General features: G+C 36.2%; 1 protein-coding gene across 1 annotated transcript in view; it reads left to right on the forward strand.

Moving 5' to 3' along the window:
- IL1RAPL1 (interleukin 1 receptor accessory protein like 1) overlaps positions 1 to 18784 on the forward strand; it is a 756675-nt gene that overhangs the window by 117055 nt on the left and 620836 nt on the right. Inside the window, exons 3-4 of the mRNA XM_075538327.1 lie at positions 3348 to 3534; positions 7637 to 7790. Of these exons, the coding sequence (XP_075394442.1) occupies positions 3348 to 3534; positions 7637 to 7790 (341 nt within the window). The remainder of the gene's footprint in view (positions 1 to 3347; positions 3535 to 7636; positions 7791 to 18784) is intronic.

Raw genomic sequence — 18784 nt, forward strand, 5'->3', positions numbered from 1 at the left:
AAATGCTCCCTCTTCTCCATCTCAAGGAGCGCTTTCTCCATGGAATCTCTTTCCTACATAAATGCAGTTGCTTTCAAATTCCTCTCAACACATTTGGTCCTCCTTCTAATCCAATTGATCTCCCTCTCTACAATCAACACATAAACACACCCCAAAAATCCAAATACCATTATTCTCCAAGATAAAGTTTAAACCCGTTGAAGTGGATTACACAATTTTAGTCTGACTCAAACTCACCTCTCTAGTCTGAGTTCCTTTTCTTTCTTTATAGCTACCTTATACTTCCAATTATTTCCAATTGCTTGAAAGTACCAGTTGTTTCATGCTTTTACATCTTTGTACACAGTGTTCCCTGAAATAGCCTTTCTTGTTCCTAGTCCTTTACAACAACCCACGTTTCACCATTTCTTGTTTCTTATCAAGACTTATTGTAATCTTCTTTGATGCTACATCTCTTTTCAATACTTGGCAAATGAGGTTCAACTGCTTCCTGCCTATCCTTTTTCCTGGCCTTTAGGAGTATGCAGGATTGTGACGGGGCATTCTAATCTACAGACAAACTACAAGTGATAAGAAGAAACAAAAAATAATCAGTCATGACAAAGGTTTTCCAAAACAGCAAAATATTATTTGGAAGAGGATGTGCAACTGGGATAGGAAAGGCCTATGCAAAGTTCATTCCTTATAACTCTGAAACAAAGGCATTACTAAGGTTTATACAGTTATGCGTGTGTCTGTGTGTGTGTGTGTGTGTGAGAGAGAGAGAGAGAGAGAGAGAGAGACAGAGAGAGAGAGAGAGAGAGACAGAGAGAGAAGAGAGAGAGAGAGAGAGAGAGAGAGAGAGAGAGAGAGAGAGAGAGAGAGAGAGAGAGAGAGAGAGAAACACTATGTTTATTTCACTGGATAAGTATAGATTCCCTGGAAAATAGTCCATTTAAGCAGGGCTTTGCTAACAACAGTAACTATAAGAAGAATTATGCCACAAGGGGTTCTGACACTGGTGAGCAACAGTGATTGTGGGACGTCACACCTACACAATTAGGTTCGATACTTGGTCTTTGAAAGTCATGTTGGTGAGGTGGCGGTTGCTGTACATGTTCAGCTACTGAATTGACTCAATTGTCTTGAAGTCATTCTAACATTCGACTTTGAATGTCACAATGCACACCGTAAGCATTACCATTTGCAGAGACAGCAGCTGATGTCCTTCAAGCTGATTGTCCAGAAATACACCATGAGTGCCACACTGTCTATAATAAATGCCATCCTTTGTCTAGGTAGAGGTTGAGCTCCTTCTGAGCTGATTGAACTGGCACAGATCTTTCAAAGGGGAGGGCTGCCAGCCCTGCCAACCTGTCTCAGTGTCGACACAGAGAGGCTTCCCAATGTTAAAAACAGAGAATACTAGAGCTTGTTTGTTTATTGAATATAACATGGTTGAGTGTTAGGATGTTGGTCATCTTTTTCAATAAAACCAAACAGAAAATTGGATCAAAGCCACAAGAAGGGGCCAGCCAGCCCTACTAGCCTGTCTAAATACCATTCCATCAAGTGTTTTTCAAACACATGTTCTGCTTGTCTTTATTTAATGACTAATGGTTTCTTCTCTTACGTACATTAGATCTACTTACTAGATTAATTATTATACAAAGCTGAAGGTATATATATTTAGTTAAAAATATAAGCCAATTGTGTAGAACTATTTTTTCTTATCAATATAAAGCCAAATGGATAGCCTAGTTATTTCCTGACCAATCTCATGCAGTCATATGAACATTAATCCAAATTAATCATCTTAACAGAGAAGTTGCTTAAATGTCAAACATATTGGCTGAATAATGAAGACTTGGAAAATGCAGTTCACAGGTGTAGATGCAGAAGCGGAACCAAGCCCCATCTCTGAGAATCTCGGATGGGCTAAGCCTATGCCTTTTCCATATCTTATATAATAGTTGTTCCTGCACTGTACCGGAGACTCAATAGGGTGAAAGAAGTTGCCTGGAGTTGCAGGGTTAGTGTGCAGTAAATTCAAAGCCAGGACTTTTATGGTCAACTACATACACACACACACATGGGCCCTTAAAAATGTGGAGTTCTTGGCTAAGTCTGTTGGTTCTCTGAATTTTCCGTGTCTGTCTCTGTGCCTGACAAAGTGTGGGCACTCGTTAAGTGTCCAGAGACAAAAAGAAATAGTGCAACTGGTACAGAAACTCCTAATGGTCCCAACACTTCCAAAAGGTTCGCTGAACATAATTTTGATTGTCCTTTATTCTAAGTAGTAAACTTAATTTGGGAACCAGCATGGAGAAAAATGAGCTGCTGATTTAATGACCTGATTCTATCAAATCTGCCTGTCAAGATGAAGTTTTCCTTCTGTAATACAGTAGAATGCCCCAGCAGTTTGACAATCTGGCCTCCAGGTTCTGACAAGTGTATGAATAAGGGTAAAGATAGTGGCTTTTCCATTCTTGTTTCCATGACTAAGTACCATTCCATGAGGAACCTTGGTGGTATAGAGGTTAGGCATTGGGCTATGATCCCCAAAGTCAGCTGTTCAAAGCCACTTGCTATTCCACAGGAGAATGATGACTTTTCTACTCTCACACACAGTCAAGGTATTGGAAACCCACAGGGGCTCTTTTGCCTTGCCCTTTAGGGTCGCCAGGAGTCAGCATGGACTCAATGGCAGTGAGGTAATTTTTTTTTTTTTGTGATCATCTACCCAGGCTTGTTAATGGTCTCTCTACTTACAAAACAGTTGGTGCTGTGAGTTGAGTAGGGACTATTCCTGCCCTTCTTTTATGCATAATGGTTCGATTATATTTTACTTCTCTTTTAAGTTTATCAGAGAGTCCTGCTGGAGTTGTGAGATGAGTGTTGGACTCCTAAATACAGGATCTGTTGTTCAAATCCACCAGCTCCCCATAGGAGAAAGATAAAGCTGCCTTAGCACTCCTGAGGGTTTGGTCTCCAAGGAGTCTGGAGCCCTTCTGTTCTTGGGTGTTCAGCTTGCCAATCCTAATAGAAATCCTGGCTTTGTTCCCTTTCTCTTGTACATCTTCCTTTATTGCTTGTCTTTTTCAACATACCAAAATCTACACTAAACCTGTGTTTTCAAGTCACACCTGTAGACAATGCACACAGTTTCCCTGCCAGCAAATTAAAAAGCATGTAGAGTTGGTTTCGCTGGGTCAAGCATTGTGTAACTGGGTGACGAGAGAGCCCTGTGGAATAAGCCAAACGGAGCTTTTCCTCTTTGTTTCTCTGACATGAATGAAACACGCTGCCTGAGCAGCGCTGACTTCGAGTTCTCACCAGGCCACCATATGTTTTCTGCTTTGTTACAGAAACTCCACTTATTGTATGAAAGTATCCATCTCGCTGACAGTCGGTGAAAATGACACTGGACTCTGCTATAATTCAAAGATGAAATACTTTGAAAAAGCTGAACTTAGCAAAAGCAAGGAAATTTCGTGTCGTGACATTGAGGATTTTTTACTACCAACCAGAGAACCTGAAATCCTTTGGTACAAGGTATGAATTGGGAAGAGGGTTTTATTGCCTGTGAATAAAGGGATGGGCATATCATTCTGGGAAAAATTGGATACAGCTTTTAAATGAACATGATCTAGAGAAAAATTTTCCTTCATATACTAATGTAACCAGTTGTGGGGTAATTAAAGTCTCTTAGCCTGTGACTTTGATACATTTCAATCAATGCGTGTGTTGGGAGTACATTATAAAAAGCTGTGTGCTTATAGTCTGTTTATATTTACAGTTCTTCTAAGTCTATTATAGTCTGGATGGATACTTCTAGAGCTAAAACACAATTAAGCATCCACTTCATAGGTATTCATGTTAGCAATACAAAATGCACCCACACAGAGAGGGCAAAATGGATTTATCTCTTTGACAAATGGTAGAGTAGTTCTTATTGGAGGTTTCAGTTTCCCATATGCAACTTTGCCCATGCTATAATCCATTTCAGTATAGGCACACATTCTAAAGAATTAATATCTGGTTAAATTTTATAGTAGTATAGGAATAGTGTTACAATAACCTTTTTCACAAATCCCCAGAAATATTTAAACTTGAAGACAAGGGTACAATCCCCCTGCTCTTCTTATCACATCAAAGTCTTTTACTGAAATTTTATATTTGAAATGATCTTCAGTTTATTGATGTGGTAAAATAGAGAAACCTTTTGTTATTGACAGTACTCAAAAATATAAAGTATGCACACACGAACACACGGACTGTTGCTATGTTGATGCTATGACCATCTCTGCAGAAGATTTTATCCATGGTTTAAAGAGGACTGGTTTAAAATTGCTTTGTCCTGCTCATTGGAAGCAGCCCTTTAGGCAGCTGGGTCACAGCATAGCTAGATGCCAGACTACAGAGTGTGAGCCTTCCCTGGTGGATTGCTCATGGGTGGAAACCCTGTTAGTAATGAAACAAGAAACAAAGTCTTAAGAAGTTTTTGTTTGGGCATTTTTTCAAAAAAGCGGCATGCCCTTCTCTAGCATTTAATTTGGATTTTTGGTAATGAGCAATGGCAAGTTCAGACTATCAAGGAAAAGATTAAAAGATTTTCCTCTCTTTCTCTTGTTTGTTGTTGTTCTTTTATCCAAGAAATAAGAAACATCATTCAAATATTAACTGCACTGGTTTCTCTTCCTGTACTGGGGACAGAGAAGTTGTTTCCATGGTTTTTTAATGTTTTTTTGTTTCTTTCTTTCTCCCCCCTCTGGATTCTCTGAGCAGACCTTAGTAGCTGCTTCAAAGGAAAGAGATGTGAAGGGAATTTGACCCAAGGTCTCAAAGAGCAAAGATATGTTTCTAGTAATCACATGTGAACAAAGATATTTTTCTAGTACCCATATGTGGACATTCATCACCTAGAGAGACAATTCTTTAGTTGTTTGTTGATAAGTTGATCTTAAGACTTGTATGCCATTTCTCATTTTTGCAATAATTTTAATATGTCTGAGATGAAAAACCGCACACACACAGAATCTCTCACCCTAAATTTAAGAACATGACTAGCTATCCATTGGACATTTAGTTGTTTCTACCATCACCACTATCCTATTGACCTTAAGATAAGCAATGGTGGACTAATGGGCGAGAATATAGTATATGTAGAATTTAAAAGTCTTTCAAATTTTCAGATGTTTGTTTTCAGCATTAACCTAACTTTCTAGATTTTAAATATGAGGGTAAGTCAAAAACATTGTTGCTAAGTTATATATATATATATATATATATATATATATATATATATATATATATACCCACCCCCAACATATATATGATTTATTCCAAACAAAATATATTTAAGCATGTCTCTGTGATCTGCTGGTGGCTGCAGACAAGTTCTCTTGATAACGCACTTGTCTTGATCTCAATAAAATCTACTACCAAGCTCACTGCTATAGAGTCAATGTCAATTCATAATGACACGGTAAGGCAGGTTCGAACTGCCCCTGTGCAGTTGGTTCTGTTTCTGCAGTTGTAGGTGTTTATGGGAAGAGAATGCCTCTGTCTTTCTCCCACGGAGCATGGGTTTGAAGTGCTGCCATTACAGTGAGCGGCTCAATGTGTAACCACTATGCCACCAGGGATCTTTTTAGTCTCCACAGGATGCCTTCAAAGGGGACTGGCCCAATCAAAGCAGTGGTTTCTCAGAGATCTGCCAGGGCAGTTAAATTCAAAGCAGAAGTCAGCTCAGAAACATATATCAACTGCCTCCTTTCTTTCTCTCTCTCTTTTTTTTAGTGGCAGGGGAGATACCCAAAGGGCAATTTTGATATCTTTTTCTCAAAGGACACAGGATATCCACAGAGCCTTATTAGGAAGAAATTTTAAGAAAATTGACAAGTGCACTGATTAGAGCAATGTCTTAAAAGTTGTACTGAAGATAGTTTTTTCATCACAACAGCACACTAAGTCATCTTTTGAGGGTAACAAGGGCTCTTCAATGAGAATTTTGTTGAGAAATCTCAACTCATCCATCACACAGCCTTTCTAGTTCCCCTTCATATTTCCTTTTGTACCCAAATTCCAAGAACACTGACAAGGACATGGTTGTAGTCCTTCTGGGGTCCCAAAGTGACCTTTGTAACCTAGTGCAAATGAAAGAATACACAATTATTCAGGTGATGGTTGGGGAGATGGAAACATCACTTTCAGAAGTATCTAGATCGAGGGAGAGGATATCACGAAATAAGAGCTTCACAAATTGATATCTTTGTTTCATCATAGTTTCTAATATTTGTAACCATATTCTTTACTTACCTTCATGGCTGACATTTAAAGGCAACTTCTTAAAGTAGAAATATTTAAAGATTAACCTAATAGCTAAATATCTATTCTACATCGCTAAAGCATAGTGTTTTCAAGCTAGCCTAATGCAAGTGAAATATTATGTTATTTAGTAATTATTTATTATGAGTCTTTATTTAATCTAAATAGCACAGGACAACAAATATATAAATACATATAATCTTCAAAATGTCAATATCTGAGTCATTTAAAAAGTAATTATGCATCTAACATATGCATGTATAAATGTATATTTTGGTCCAAAATAACTAGATAATTACTCTCTCCCGCAGTTTCACAAAGGCATTGAGTCACATAATAAAAAAAGGCTGTGCACAAAAATTTTATTTGGCAATAACATTTTCTAGAAATAACTTACCTATGAAAAGTGTCAAAGGATTTAAAGCACTTTTTTATACTGATTCTATTGATCTGAAATCTGGCTAGTGGAAATGGACTTCTGTTTTGGCAAAAACAGAAATCTCCTGAGCCAACATCATTATAACCCAAAAAACCATAATTTGGGAGGCCCATCAACAACAATGAAAGTAGATATTTAAAGGATCGTGAAGCCTTGAATATCAATGTTGGCTTTTAAAATAGACTACAAAATGAAAATGCTACGGGGAAATTGATTTTTTTCTAAAGGCAGTATTAACATATTTCAAATATTGAAATAAAAGCATTATCCTCTGTAGAAATAACTCCTTTTTTCCACTCTGTACTGAAATGTTTTGTTTTTCATGGTATTGGAAGCAAACATGGTTAATTTCTAAATCATAAAATGTGAGTAAAGTATTTGCTTCTAAAAATGATATCGTTTTTCTTACATGTAATTAAAAAATACCTAACTGTTTTAGAAACCCTAATCAGAGACGTAAGGAACCCTCGTGGTGTCGTGGGCTAACTGTAAGGTCAGTGGTTCAAACCCACTAGGACTTCCCATGAGAAAGATGGGGCTGTCCTTGTGAAGATGTATAGTCTCAGGAACCTAAAAGAGATGCTCTACTCTGTCTTCTAGGATTAATATGAGTCAGAAATACTCAATGTCAGTAAACTTGCTTTGATTTTTTTACTCACAGAAGTGAATATATTGAATTGTGCTCAAAATCTCTGTTCAAATAGAAATTATGCAGATGCCTAGCTTCTTAGAAATTTGAATACAAAATGAAAAAGTTTAGTATACATCTAAAACTCATTATTCCTTTAAAAATATGTGCTTAGTGTCATTTGATGTAGGTAAGGACGATAATTTTCCCTGTGTTTCAGTTATGAGAGGCACTACCAAGCTCTAATGTTTTTCATGCAGGAGTGTAGGACCAAAGCATGGAGGCCAAGTATTGTTTTCAAAAGAGATACCCTGCTTATAAGAGAAGTCAGAGAAGATGACATCGGAAATTATACCTGTGAGTTAAAATACGGAGGCTTCGTTGTGAGAAGAACTACAGAATTAACAGTGACAGGTAATGACTCACTTAAATATTACATTTGCAAGTAATTCAAGTACCATGTTTAAGTTTAGATGTTATGATACATATTGTTTTTTTTTAATCTATGCAATGAAAGGAGAATTTAACCATATTTGGTTCAGTGGATTCTTATAGATGGTTTTTTTCTCTCCTAGCTTTTAAATCATCTTACACTGAAATGCATTTCAAAGGTGGAAGGGAATATGCTCAGGGAATTATAGAAATGTAAGCTTTTGAAAGTACTTGAAATAATGAGTTTACAATTTCTGAAAATTATGCTTATATTTTGTAGTGATATCATTCTTGGAAGCAATTTTCTAGAGTGATGATATGGAATGTGTGAAAACGATTTCTGTCTTCCTGTCTCATTCCAAATAGAAAAATAAATACTTTTCTCTTTAGTGTATTATTATTCCAGGAATCTAATAGAGACACATATATATAAAACCTCAGGAGCTTTAAAATAATATAATTTAAGCAATACTCAAATCATTATATGAGAAGAGATTGGTCGGCAAGATTTAAAAAGCCAGCTGTAAGGAACATCTACAACCCGATAACCACATGGCCTAGATTGTGTCGCCATACTTTTCAGACTATCCAATTTCTCTTGTATAAACTAACAATGATAATTGATGCCTTACTTATTCATGAGAATCAAATGAGGTAACATGTATGAAACCAATTTACAAAATATTTAATTGTTCTAAGTATGCATCGTTTTGTCAAGAATATTGTATTCATAATTATAAATCTTTTATTTTATAATACACCTTTTTAAAAGTGTTTCTATGAGAAGGGGGGTCAACATTAGGAAATAAATACATTCTTCATAGGTTTTATTGTGAGAGTCTTCTCAATGATTTCTGAATGGACATATTCATCAAACACATATAAGGAAAGGTAATTATTTTACCTCAGAGAACCATATAATGCATATGTGGAAAATCTTTTAAATAATATTTACTAATTTTTCTTCTAAATTAAATATTTTAAATTAAAGAGGTTATTATTGGTTAATCAATTCACTTAGGGTCTTTTCTTTATAGTTTCATGGCAATCTAATTTGTAGGCAGTTTGTATCAAGTTTTCTTTTGAATCTTTACGTGTTAATATTTTTCAGTTTGATCACACCATACTTCTTCATAGAATTCATTTGGTGAATAATAATTAATCTAAGTGAAATAAAATATATTTAAACAAAGAAAGAGCTCTCATGAATATCAGATTCTGTAAACAAGTGAAGCCTGCGATATATGATATCATTGAAAAGTTAGCACAGGTTCAATCTCTAGTTCATATTATAGACCTATGGTGAACATATATAAATATACAGTAATTTAGTTTATAATTTAGCTGTTTAATAGACTTCTCTATAGAAATTCAAAATCATCCTTTATTCTTCTTTACTCCTTTATCATTTTAATGCATTGGTGGAAAATATATGTCTATCTACAGTCAGGATTTCTTTCCAATAAACCTGGAAATTTGTTGATCTTTTGCTCCCAATATGTAAGGAAGTAGATTTTTCAAGGTGTATGCATTTTAAAATAAAGAGATCTATTTTACATTTCAAATGAAAATATTTCCAGTGGTTTGTTTGGTTTCCCTGCATTGTAATGATCATCCTCAGTAGGCGTCCTAGTTAGGTAGTATTGCCGTAACAACAACAAATGGACAAGTGTGTGGCTTTTGAAAGGACAAGAATGTACTGTGTTACTGTTTTGTAGGTTAGGGCTCCAAACTCAAGGTGTCCGCAAGATCTCTCTGTGTGTTTGGGCTCTAAGGGAAGCTCTTTGTCTCTGCCTCCCGTGAAAGCCTCGCTTGGCTATCCTAGCTGCCTGCAGATATATTTTCACGTGGTATCTGTCTTCTCCCTTATGTGTCGGTGGCTATTCTGCTCTTTAAATTAAAGTACCACTCAGAAGAGATTAGATTTAGGACTGTGTTTATCCAGCAAGACTTCATTAGCATAAAGAAGTCCGATTTCAACATTTGCAGCTCAGCTGTTAAAATTTCAGTATAATTTTCTGAGGGATATATTTTAATTTATAGCAGTAAGCACATCTAGCCTACTTCTTAGAAAGACTAGGATTCTAAGTCATTAACCAGTAAGAGCCGGTTAAAGACAATCTCATGGGAACTGGAAACTGCATTCGAAGTGGTAAAGTGACATGTCTGAGACGATTTCTTAGAATTGAGACTAGAATTCTCTTCCTCCAAATGCTACCCAGGTCTATATGCTTTTCAAAATTGCTTTTCTCCAAAAAAACATTTGATTTTCTTCATGGTGAAAGGAAGCATAATCATTTTTAAAAGATATTTAAGTAAACGTTTTGTTGAACTGATTGTCATGAACACTGCTAGCTTGCTCTAGCTATTCTTCCCTGTGATATTTAAAAGGACAAACAAGTTATTAAGGAGTGTTTATTAAGATTGTGTATACAATTGTGGATGAATAAGAACCTACATGCCCTAGAATTAACAATGGCATGTATTAAGATGCATTTTAGATATTAATAACAGGTCTATTGACAAGATATATTTATGCTTAACTTTGCTTTAAATAATGTGACACTTGAACAGTTCCATTTGCCTGTGGTCAAATGAAAGTGCCATTCTTAGAACCTGAATTATATCCCTCAGTAAAGCAACAAAGGTGATTGTTTTTATAGCTAGCTTTATTGCTAGTTTTTCTATATATCATTGTCAAATTACTCTCAATGTAAATATTATGGAAAGTGCAGGATCTTAGTAGAAATTCCTTAGTGCAAAATACACAAATATTTCTAAGTGTGTTCAAGTGTTTCTTTAACCAGAAAGAAAGAAATGATCTCATATGTGACAAGAATAGGAAATTTCTGCATACATAGGTTATTAAATGTACATGCAATGGTGGGACCTTATCAGAACTGTGTTTCCAAGTAAGCAAGTAGTGGTTCACACAATCCATCATGATAAAAGGAATAATAAATTTATCCTATAGTTTTGGTATGTTTTAGACATCTGTTTTGTTTTCCATGTAAGATCTCCAGCCTCTGCTTTTTTTGCAAGCCTCAGTACCACTAACATTTTCACTGTTCCCCAAATAATCCTGCCTGTAGCCGCTCAACCCGTGCTGTGTCATATTTTCTCCATATTGTCACAGGACTGAGTCTTCCTCTTTCTTTAAGTATAGCTCAAATGTTACCGTGTGTCTGAAACATGCCTCCACAGCACTCTTTAGTACCCCCATTCCACTACTTGAGTCATGATGCTGGTCAAGAACATTGAAAGTACCATGACCTGCAAAAGGAAAAAAACAAATTCGGGATGAAAGAAGTGCAGCCAGAATGTTCCTTGGAAGTGAGCATGGAGGGATTTCCTCTTACCTACTTTGGACATGCTTTCAGGAGAGATGTGTGCCTGGATGTGTTAGTCCAGGTAAACTAGAGAAACAAATCCATAGAGACTCATTTGTGCATAAAAGATAATTTTGTATAAAGGGTAATTGTACATTAAGAATTCATCCCCATCCGGTCCACTCCAGGCCCACAAGTTTGATATTAGCTCATATGTCTGATACCAGTCTATACAGTCCTCTTCAGACTCATGAAACACATGCAATGATGCCAAATGCAGGATGATCGTAGGCCAGCGGGTAGAAAGTGTTTGGATCCAGTGGTGCTGTAAGTATCTCAGCACTGGCAGGGGTCTCGGCGTGGCTTCTCCAGCACCCAGGGCTGCATCAGGGTAGGTCCATGTGGCTTCTCTTCAGGGATGTCTCACAGGAAGTGAGCAGAGAGAGAAGTGTCTTCCACCTCCAAGGAAGAAAGTTCAGGATTTCCCAGAATTCTTAGGAGAAGGCCATGCCCTCACAGAGTCCTCATTGTCTATGATCTGATTGAGAGGCCAGGCGCCACCCCTTCATTCATAATCCTCTCAAATTGACACCAGATTATGTAAGTACCACACTAGACTAGGGCACCATGCTTGGCAAAATGGAGATATAACATTAGCCCTTTCGCTTCCTGTCTTTCTACACCTGTACACAGTTACAGGCTCATAGTGTTGCTATGAGTTAGCATGGATTTGATGGTAGTGAGTTTGTATTTTTGCTTTTCATATCCTGTGTAAGATATCTGGTTTGTATTGCTCTTTATGTTGAATAATATAAATAACATCACCTTCGATATATTAAATTGCTACAATAGGTACCTACCAGTACCTGAATTTTTGGATAGAAATTCAGAATAAAAGGAATCTGCTTCATTTTAGCTTTGAACACTTCGGTGTATTAAGATCCACTTTACTCTTAATTCTGTATTCCACAGATATCTTTCTGGGTAAAAGTCAGTAGATGTTTAGTAGAAGACATCTCTTCTTTGATTTAAACCATTGGGAAAAAATGTATATGTAAAAGACCCTATAAAGCGGTGTAGTATGCAATTATATAGCTCTTCTCTACGTTTAAAGGAATGCACCCTTTACCTCTCTTGAAGTGTGTTCTGTTTGTCAATCCCACTAAGATATAGAGGCTCTTGTGCAGCTTTCTGCACCCTTTCCCTTAAATGTATATGAAATTTAAATGTGCAGCTTCTTTGCATATTGTCAAATGAACTCATGAAAGGAAGAACTAGAAAAAGTTTACATGCACCAAAAAACCCCTATATATCTTTATTATAATAGCCCACTTCCTCCCACTAGCGGTTACCACCATCGTGATTTTTGTGGTACTTATTTTTATGATTTTTATAGATTGTACTAGATGCTAAATTATACTCGCATGCCTAAGCAATATATTTATAGCTTTCTTGTATATGAAACATAAAGACCCAGATGTATATAATTTTAATATATCTGGCTTCTTAAAATCAAATGATACTTTATCTATTTACCCATGTTATTTCATTTATCTGTATATTATCCACATATTGTCCATTATTCCTTTATTCTAGTATTCCAGTATATAAATTTCTTACGGCTTATTGGTAGACATTTGGTGGTGTTTCAGTTCTTTTGCTAATGTTAGTAATGCTGCCCTTAACCACCTAATGAGGGTGTGTATGTGTGTGTTTGTGTGTATGTGCATGTCTTGGAATATCTATATCTGTAGTCTTTTTACTTAGAAATAGTTTTACTGAATAATGTTACATATATATATTTTCTTGGACCCCTTCTTCCAAATTACTAGATAGTAATTTTTCTCCAAAATGTTTATACCAATAAAGATTCTTAACAGTGGCATATGAATATTTCTGTTTTACACATTCTTGTCAACATTTGACATGTGTTTGCTTATTTGATGGGTCTATTGCAGTATTGCATTCCTTTGTTAAAAATGAAGTTGAGCACTTAGGAAAGTATTTATCGACTAATTCCCCAAACTCCAAACTCACTGCCCTCTGATTTTTCTTTTATAATGTGTCTGTCCCAACATGTGTTCCTATTTCTCAGATAGATATGTCCTAGCTCTTTATATGTGCTGGGAGTGGTCTCTTTGTTTTGTGAACCTACAAGTCTTCATCTTTTGCAGCTGTTTGCTGTATCCTTTTCTAATGAGCACAGTCATCTATTGAATGACCTATTGTAGATTTTGTGATGACTGGCAGCACAACTACAAAAGTCAGACCTCTTTGACATGCCTGGTATTTGAGATTTTGAATTTCAAATATCAGAAACATATTTCTAGTTGACTTAAACAAAATGAAAATTAATAGTTCACATAGTTGAAATGTAATTTCCGTGCGTGGCTGAAGTCTGGGTTTCAATTAACTTTATCAAGTCTCAAAAATTTTGACCTATGATCTGCCTTAGGCTGGGCTCACTAGAGAAGCAAAAAGTGTGATGCTTTTTTATATATAGAGAGAAATGTAAATTAAGAAAATGACTCACACAACTGTGGAAGGCAAGTTCCAGTCTAAGCAGTTTCCATGTCCATAGGACAGAATTTAGGCTGGAGGGTTTTTTTTTCAGTCATATAATTGATGAACCCAAGATTACCAAGAACAGGCTGATGGCTGCAGAGGTGAATAAATCCAGGGACACCATGTCAGTTTTGTGGCTTCAGAAGCAAATGAATCCATGTTTGGCAGGCTACATGACAAGCTACTGATTATTCCCAGAATTCACAGGCACTATGGCAGCCCATTGGCCCACATCCAAAGAAATGGAGGTCTATAAGCCAGATGTGGTACTCAGACCCAGCAAAAAGCAAGGAAGCGTTTCTACCGTGTCTATTTATATTGGAAGAATGCCACACTATCAAAGAAATATCCTTCAAATTGATTTCATCAAGTCTGTGAATAGAGAAGGAGTGTTAAATCCCACCCTAATTTTTTACAACTGATTGACTATGATGACTTTGTGTTAGATCAGGCTTTGGGGGATTAATAAGTCTTAATTGCCAAACAGTTCATTATCCTGGCCTAGCCAATTTGACACAAAACCTAACTGCCACACTATCCTCCAGATTGTCTCTGGAATCCCCCATTATGTAATATCCAACCATAGGCTGAGTTTTACCAGCTTAAGACCTCCAGCCAAGGCAGTTCCTTTAGTGCTTACATTCCCACCTATATCTCTTATTGTTTTAGATCAAATCATACAAGCATCCCAACACCAGTCCCTGAAATCAGAGGAATGGAATATTCTGTTCAGGTTAATTTGAGTCATGTAGCACCACTCCTACCTGGACTGAAAAAAAAAGGGGAAGAGTGGTACCCCAAAGGAAAATGTGAGATTCCAAAGCAGTGTAAAAGATATTCAAAGCAACATGAACTGCAGATGTCCATTAAATCTCCTAAATATATTATTTCTAACAGATTATACACTATAATTTGATAACCGTAAAATTTTGTTATTGATTACACATAATTTTCCATACTTCATTATTGTTATTAAATGTAACAAATTATTCCATTTGTACTGCTGTCATTTGTTAGGCCCTCAGTCTCCTTGTACAAACTCTAACACACACTCTGACTATAACATTAACCTTAATCCTACACCTGATTATTTGCAGGAATGTGAGTATAGGGAAAATATCATACCTAAAGTTGCTTCGTAAGAGACCTACTAATTCCTAAATAAATGAGACCAGCTACGCCATTCTTAAAAAATACAGACTTTAGTTATGGTGTACGTATTTTCTGGATGTTCGTTTTCAGAGACAAAGAGTAATACTATCTTTTCCAGTAGCGATGATTAAATTATGGGATTTTCACTTTGGCTTATTTCCTTTATTGTCAGAACATTTCCCAATGACTGTAAAAAGAAAACATGAAAATAAAATGTTGACCATATTTCCATTCTACAACTTGCTTGTGATTCTGGCAAGTGGAAAAGCCAGCTTTATTTCTAAAGCTGCAACATGAAGTCATAGAGTAATGATAAAAGAGTGATGTGATGAAAAAAATTCTCAATTAATTGTAAGAATGAGCAAGAACAATGTTTTGCTCAGGAGCCTAGTGAGGAAGGAAAAACAGCCAAGTGAAGAAAACAGGAAGAGTATAGGACTTACTGAAAGATCATGGTAGTTTTCCTAATATTTTAAGGCTTGGTATAACATTTGTAATGGAGTTAAAGGGAGCAATATATTTAAACCAATTTCAACCAACCATAAGCTGAGTGTATGCTTTTGAAAAGGTAAATCTTCCTTCTCCGTTTATGGATGAGGAAGCTGAGCTAAAGAAAGGTTAAGTGGCTTTATCAAGGTCACAAAACATCATGATGACAAATTTGGGAATAAAATTTAATTTCCTGAACTTCAATCTCTGATTTACTCCAAAGGATAATTAATAGCAATGCATTTTAATTTTCATATTAACTCTCCTGATCGCATGAAAGATTTATTGTCGAAGTTCAACTGAAACACATTTTACTATGAGCCCTTTAATCCTTCTGCCACTGATGGAATTAAAAGGTGTATTTGTGGGTTAGTTTGGTTAGGGAGTGGTGATAGAATGATTACCTTTTTTTCTTACCCCCAAAATGATATCTTTTGTCGCCTGTTTAACAAATCTTTTTTTTTGTTAATTTATTTCATAAGATTAAGTGTGTTTTATTAATTATAGTTTGCAGGGATTCATGAAATTGCTAGGAAGAGGTATTTCCAGATATTATTTGTGCTTTTGATAACATGCCAGCAGTAATGCCCCAATGACCTTCGTGTACTAAATGCAGCACACTTCAGTGTTAGTTATTTTTATAAGTAAAATCTGTCATATGTTGCAATTCAAAGACCATTTAGATTGATTCTATTTTTTAAAAAATTAAAAGAGAATAAAGCTAATCAATATGGTGAAGCTGAGTTTAATCAGTTTGACTAATGCTTCCTGTTCAATCCCTGGGGCAAAAGACCCATCTAATGAGTTATTTCTAATGGAAACTCTATGGAAACAGCTGACACTGATTACCTTAATTTATTGTTTTGTCTCAGTGTATTGAATGAGTTCTCCCAAAAGGTATGATTCAAGAAAGTATTTAACATCAATGTGAGATAATTTTGAATGATGTTTTTATTGTTAAAAAGAGAAATTGCAAAAAGGAAAAATACATTTTAGAATAGTTAAGTATTTAGATCAAAGTTGAAATTTGTGGTCATGGGGAAGATAAGACATTGTTTATTTACATGATTTCCATGAACATAAGCAATAATAAGTATTTGTTGTGGACAAGGATTTTCTCTGAATTTTTACTTACTATGTCTCATGTAACTTAGTAAACATCAATTTATTCATCTTTTGATTTTTTCAAGTATTTGATAAGTACTTGCTATTCTTATAATAGATATAGTAAATTACATTTGAAAATAAGCAATCTTTTCATTGTCCACTTTATACAGTTCTTTGAAATTGAGAAATAAGAGAAATTCATTTCTGAAAATGTAGTTGATTAGATGTCTCCCACCCCTGCCATAAAATCAAGAATTTTAGATGAAATGGAATAAGCATACCTTTGCAGACTGACTTGTGCCTCCCTTTACCCCTATAAATATCAACTGCAATCCTAATCTGTGTAACCGTAAATATAAACGCCTTTGGGAATAAGGTTTATTTTTTCTTAGTTCTATTAGTAAGGGCTTCTCAGTGTTGGGTATGCCTTACGCCACTCGTTTTTGAAACACGAAAGGAGATGCTTGGCTGCAGAAGCAAGCAAGATGGACAAAATCAGATACACGTCCAAGTGAAGATCACCAGAGAAACCAGCAACAGAAACTGAAAACAGACAAGAACCTTCCCTCAAAGCCCACAGAGAGAGAAAACACCCTCTGTAGGCAGTGCTTTGAATTCAGACTTCTAGCCTCACATTCTCTAACCAAGATGTCGGAGGTTTGAAACCACCCAGAGGCTTCAAGGGGGGTAGGGGGGAGGACAATTCGCTCCCCTGAAGATTACAGCCTAGAAAATTCTAGGAAACACTTTTGTACATCACATGGAGTCATCCTGAGTTGCCATTGACTTGGATAACAACAGTCTTCTAAAGTACTCATGGTATTTCTGTTAGAGCAGCACTAAAAGACCATTTGAATGCAAAGCTGAACTTTAAAAGAAATTTAAAAACAATGAGAAAACATTGTTTGGACAACATGTCCAAAGGCCACGAGATGAATTTTCACCGCGCTCACTTTCAAATGGCATTCTGTTTGTACCTCTAACACACATGTGTTTACTCTTCTGGTAGTCCATGGCATTTTAAATATTCTTTGCCAACCCCATCATTCAAATGCATCCATTCTTCGCCAGTCTGCCTTATGCACTGTCCAGATTTCACCTGCAGGCAAAGTGATTAAAAATATATTCGATTAGGTCAGCGGCACCTATATTCTTTGAGAGTAAAAAGATCTTGTAGAGGTGACTTGCCCACTGCAAATTAGCTATCCTTAACTGATGGGTGATAATTGTAAAATCTAAAATTAGCTTTCTAGTTTGGGTGCTTGTATGAAAGTGTAAATATTAGCAAGAGCACTACAGTCGGCAGAACTCCCTACCCCAGATTCATATACTTTCTGAATATATTGCTTTTTTGTTGTTCGGAATATACAAAGCAAAATATACACCGATTCATCAGGTTTTACATATACCATTTACTGACTTTGGCCAGATTCTTGGAATTGTCAAGCCACTCTCTCCTTCCTTCCCTCCTTGCGATGTCCCTCCTCGGCTAGCATAAACTCACTATCCTCCAAGCGTCCTAACTCTCTTCACAGTACTGTTCTTAATTTGATCCCATATAATAGATAACACTTAGAAGAGCATACTGTTCACGACCAATATTTTAGTTAATTTTTAAACTATTGCCTGGTTTGAAGAAGAGTTCAAGGATTTTTTTTTTAGTTTTATGCTTATCACTGGGCAATAGTTTTAGGCATGTATACAGTCTCTATGGCTACTGAATGATTAGATCCCATAAGATGTTTAAGGTCAGGTATGCATTTCCACATTTGGGATCAGGATTCTCTATACTGGCCTCTTTCATCAAAAGGTGGGGTAGTACTAAATAGGCGCTGTCCGGTTCTGGTCTCAAGGCAAATGGCAAGTTTTTCAGAGAGGCAATTTTTTCCACGTTTCCTATCTTACTCCTATTCTTGACTCTTCTTCCTTTGTTCCCTCCAATATGGACCAATTGTTGTGCTTGGAAACTTCTTGTCCCTAGGCACTATGCATCAAACTAATCTAATCAACATCTGGGATTCTACTAAAGTTCCTTAAGAGAAAAAAAAAGAAAAAGAAAACCACTTGACTCCTTTGGATTCCTTTACATCCATTCCAATAAACTCAATTGGGAGACTAGAATAGCTGTCTACTAAATACTCCCTGATGGACTGATCAGTCAATTGATTGACGAATTGGACAATTCTAACAGTGACGTTCGATAAACAAGCCACTAGTTGCATGTAGTTTTTGAGAGATGCTGTAAGTGCAGCGTCCTCACTAGATCGTGACGGTTTACCCACTGCCACCAGGTCCATTCTACCTTAGAGTGAGATTGTAGATCGGAGTAGAACT

The sequence above is a fragment of the Tenrec ecaudatus genome, chromosome X (assembly GCF_050624435.1).
Source record: "Tenrec ecaudatus isolate mTenEca1 chromosome X, mTenEca1.hap1, whole genome shotgun sequence".
In the NCBI taxonomy this organism is placed as follows: Eukaryota; Metazoa; Chordata; class Mammalia; order Afrosoricida; family Tenrecidae; genus Tenrec; species Tenrec ecaudatus.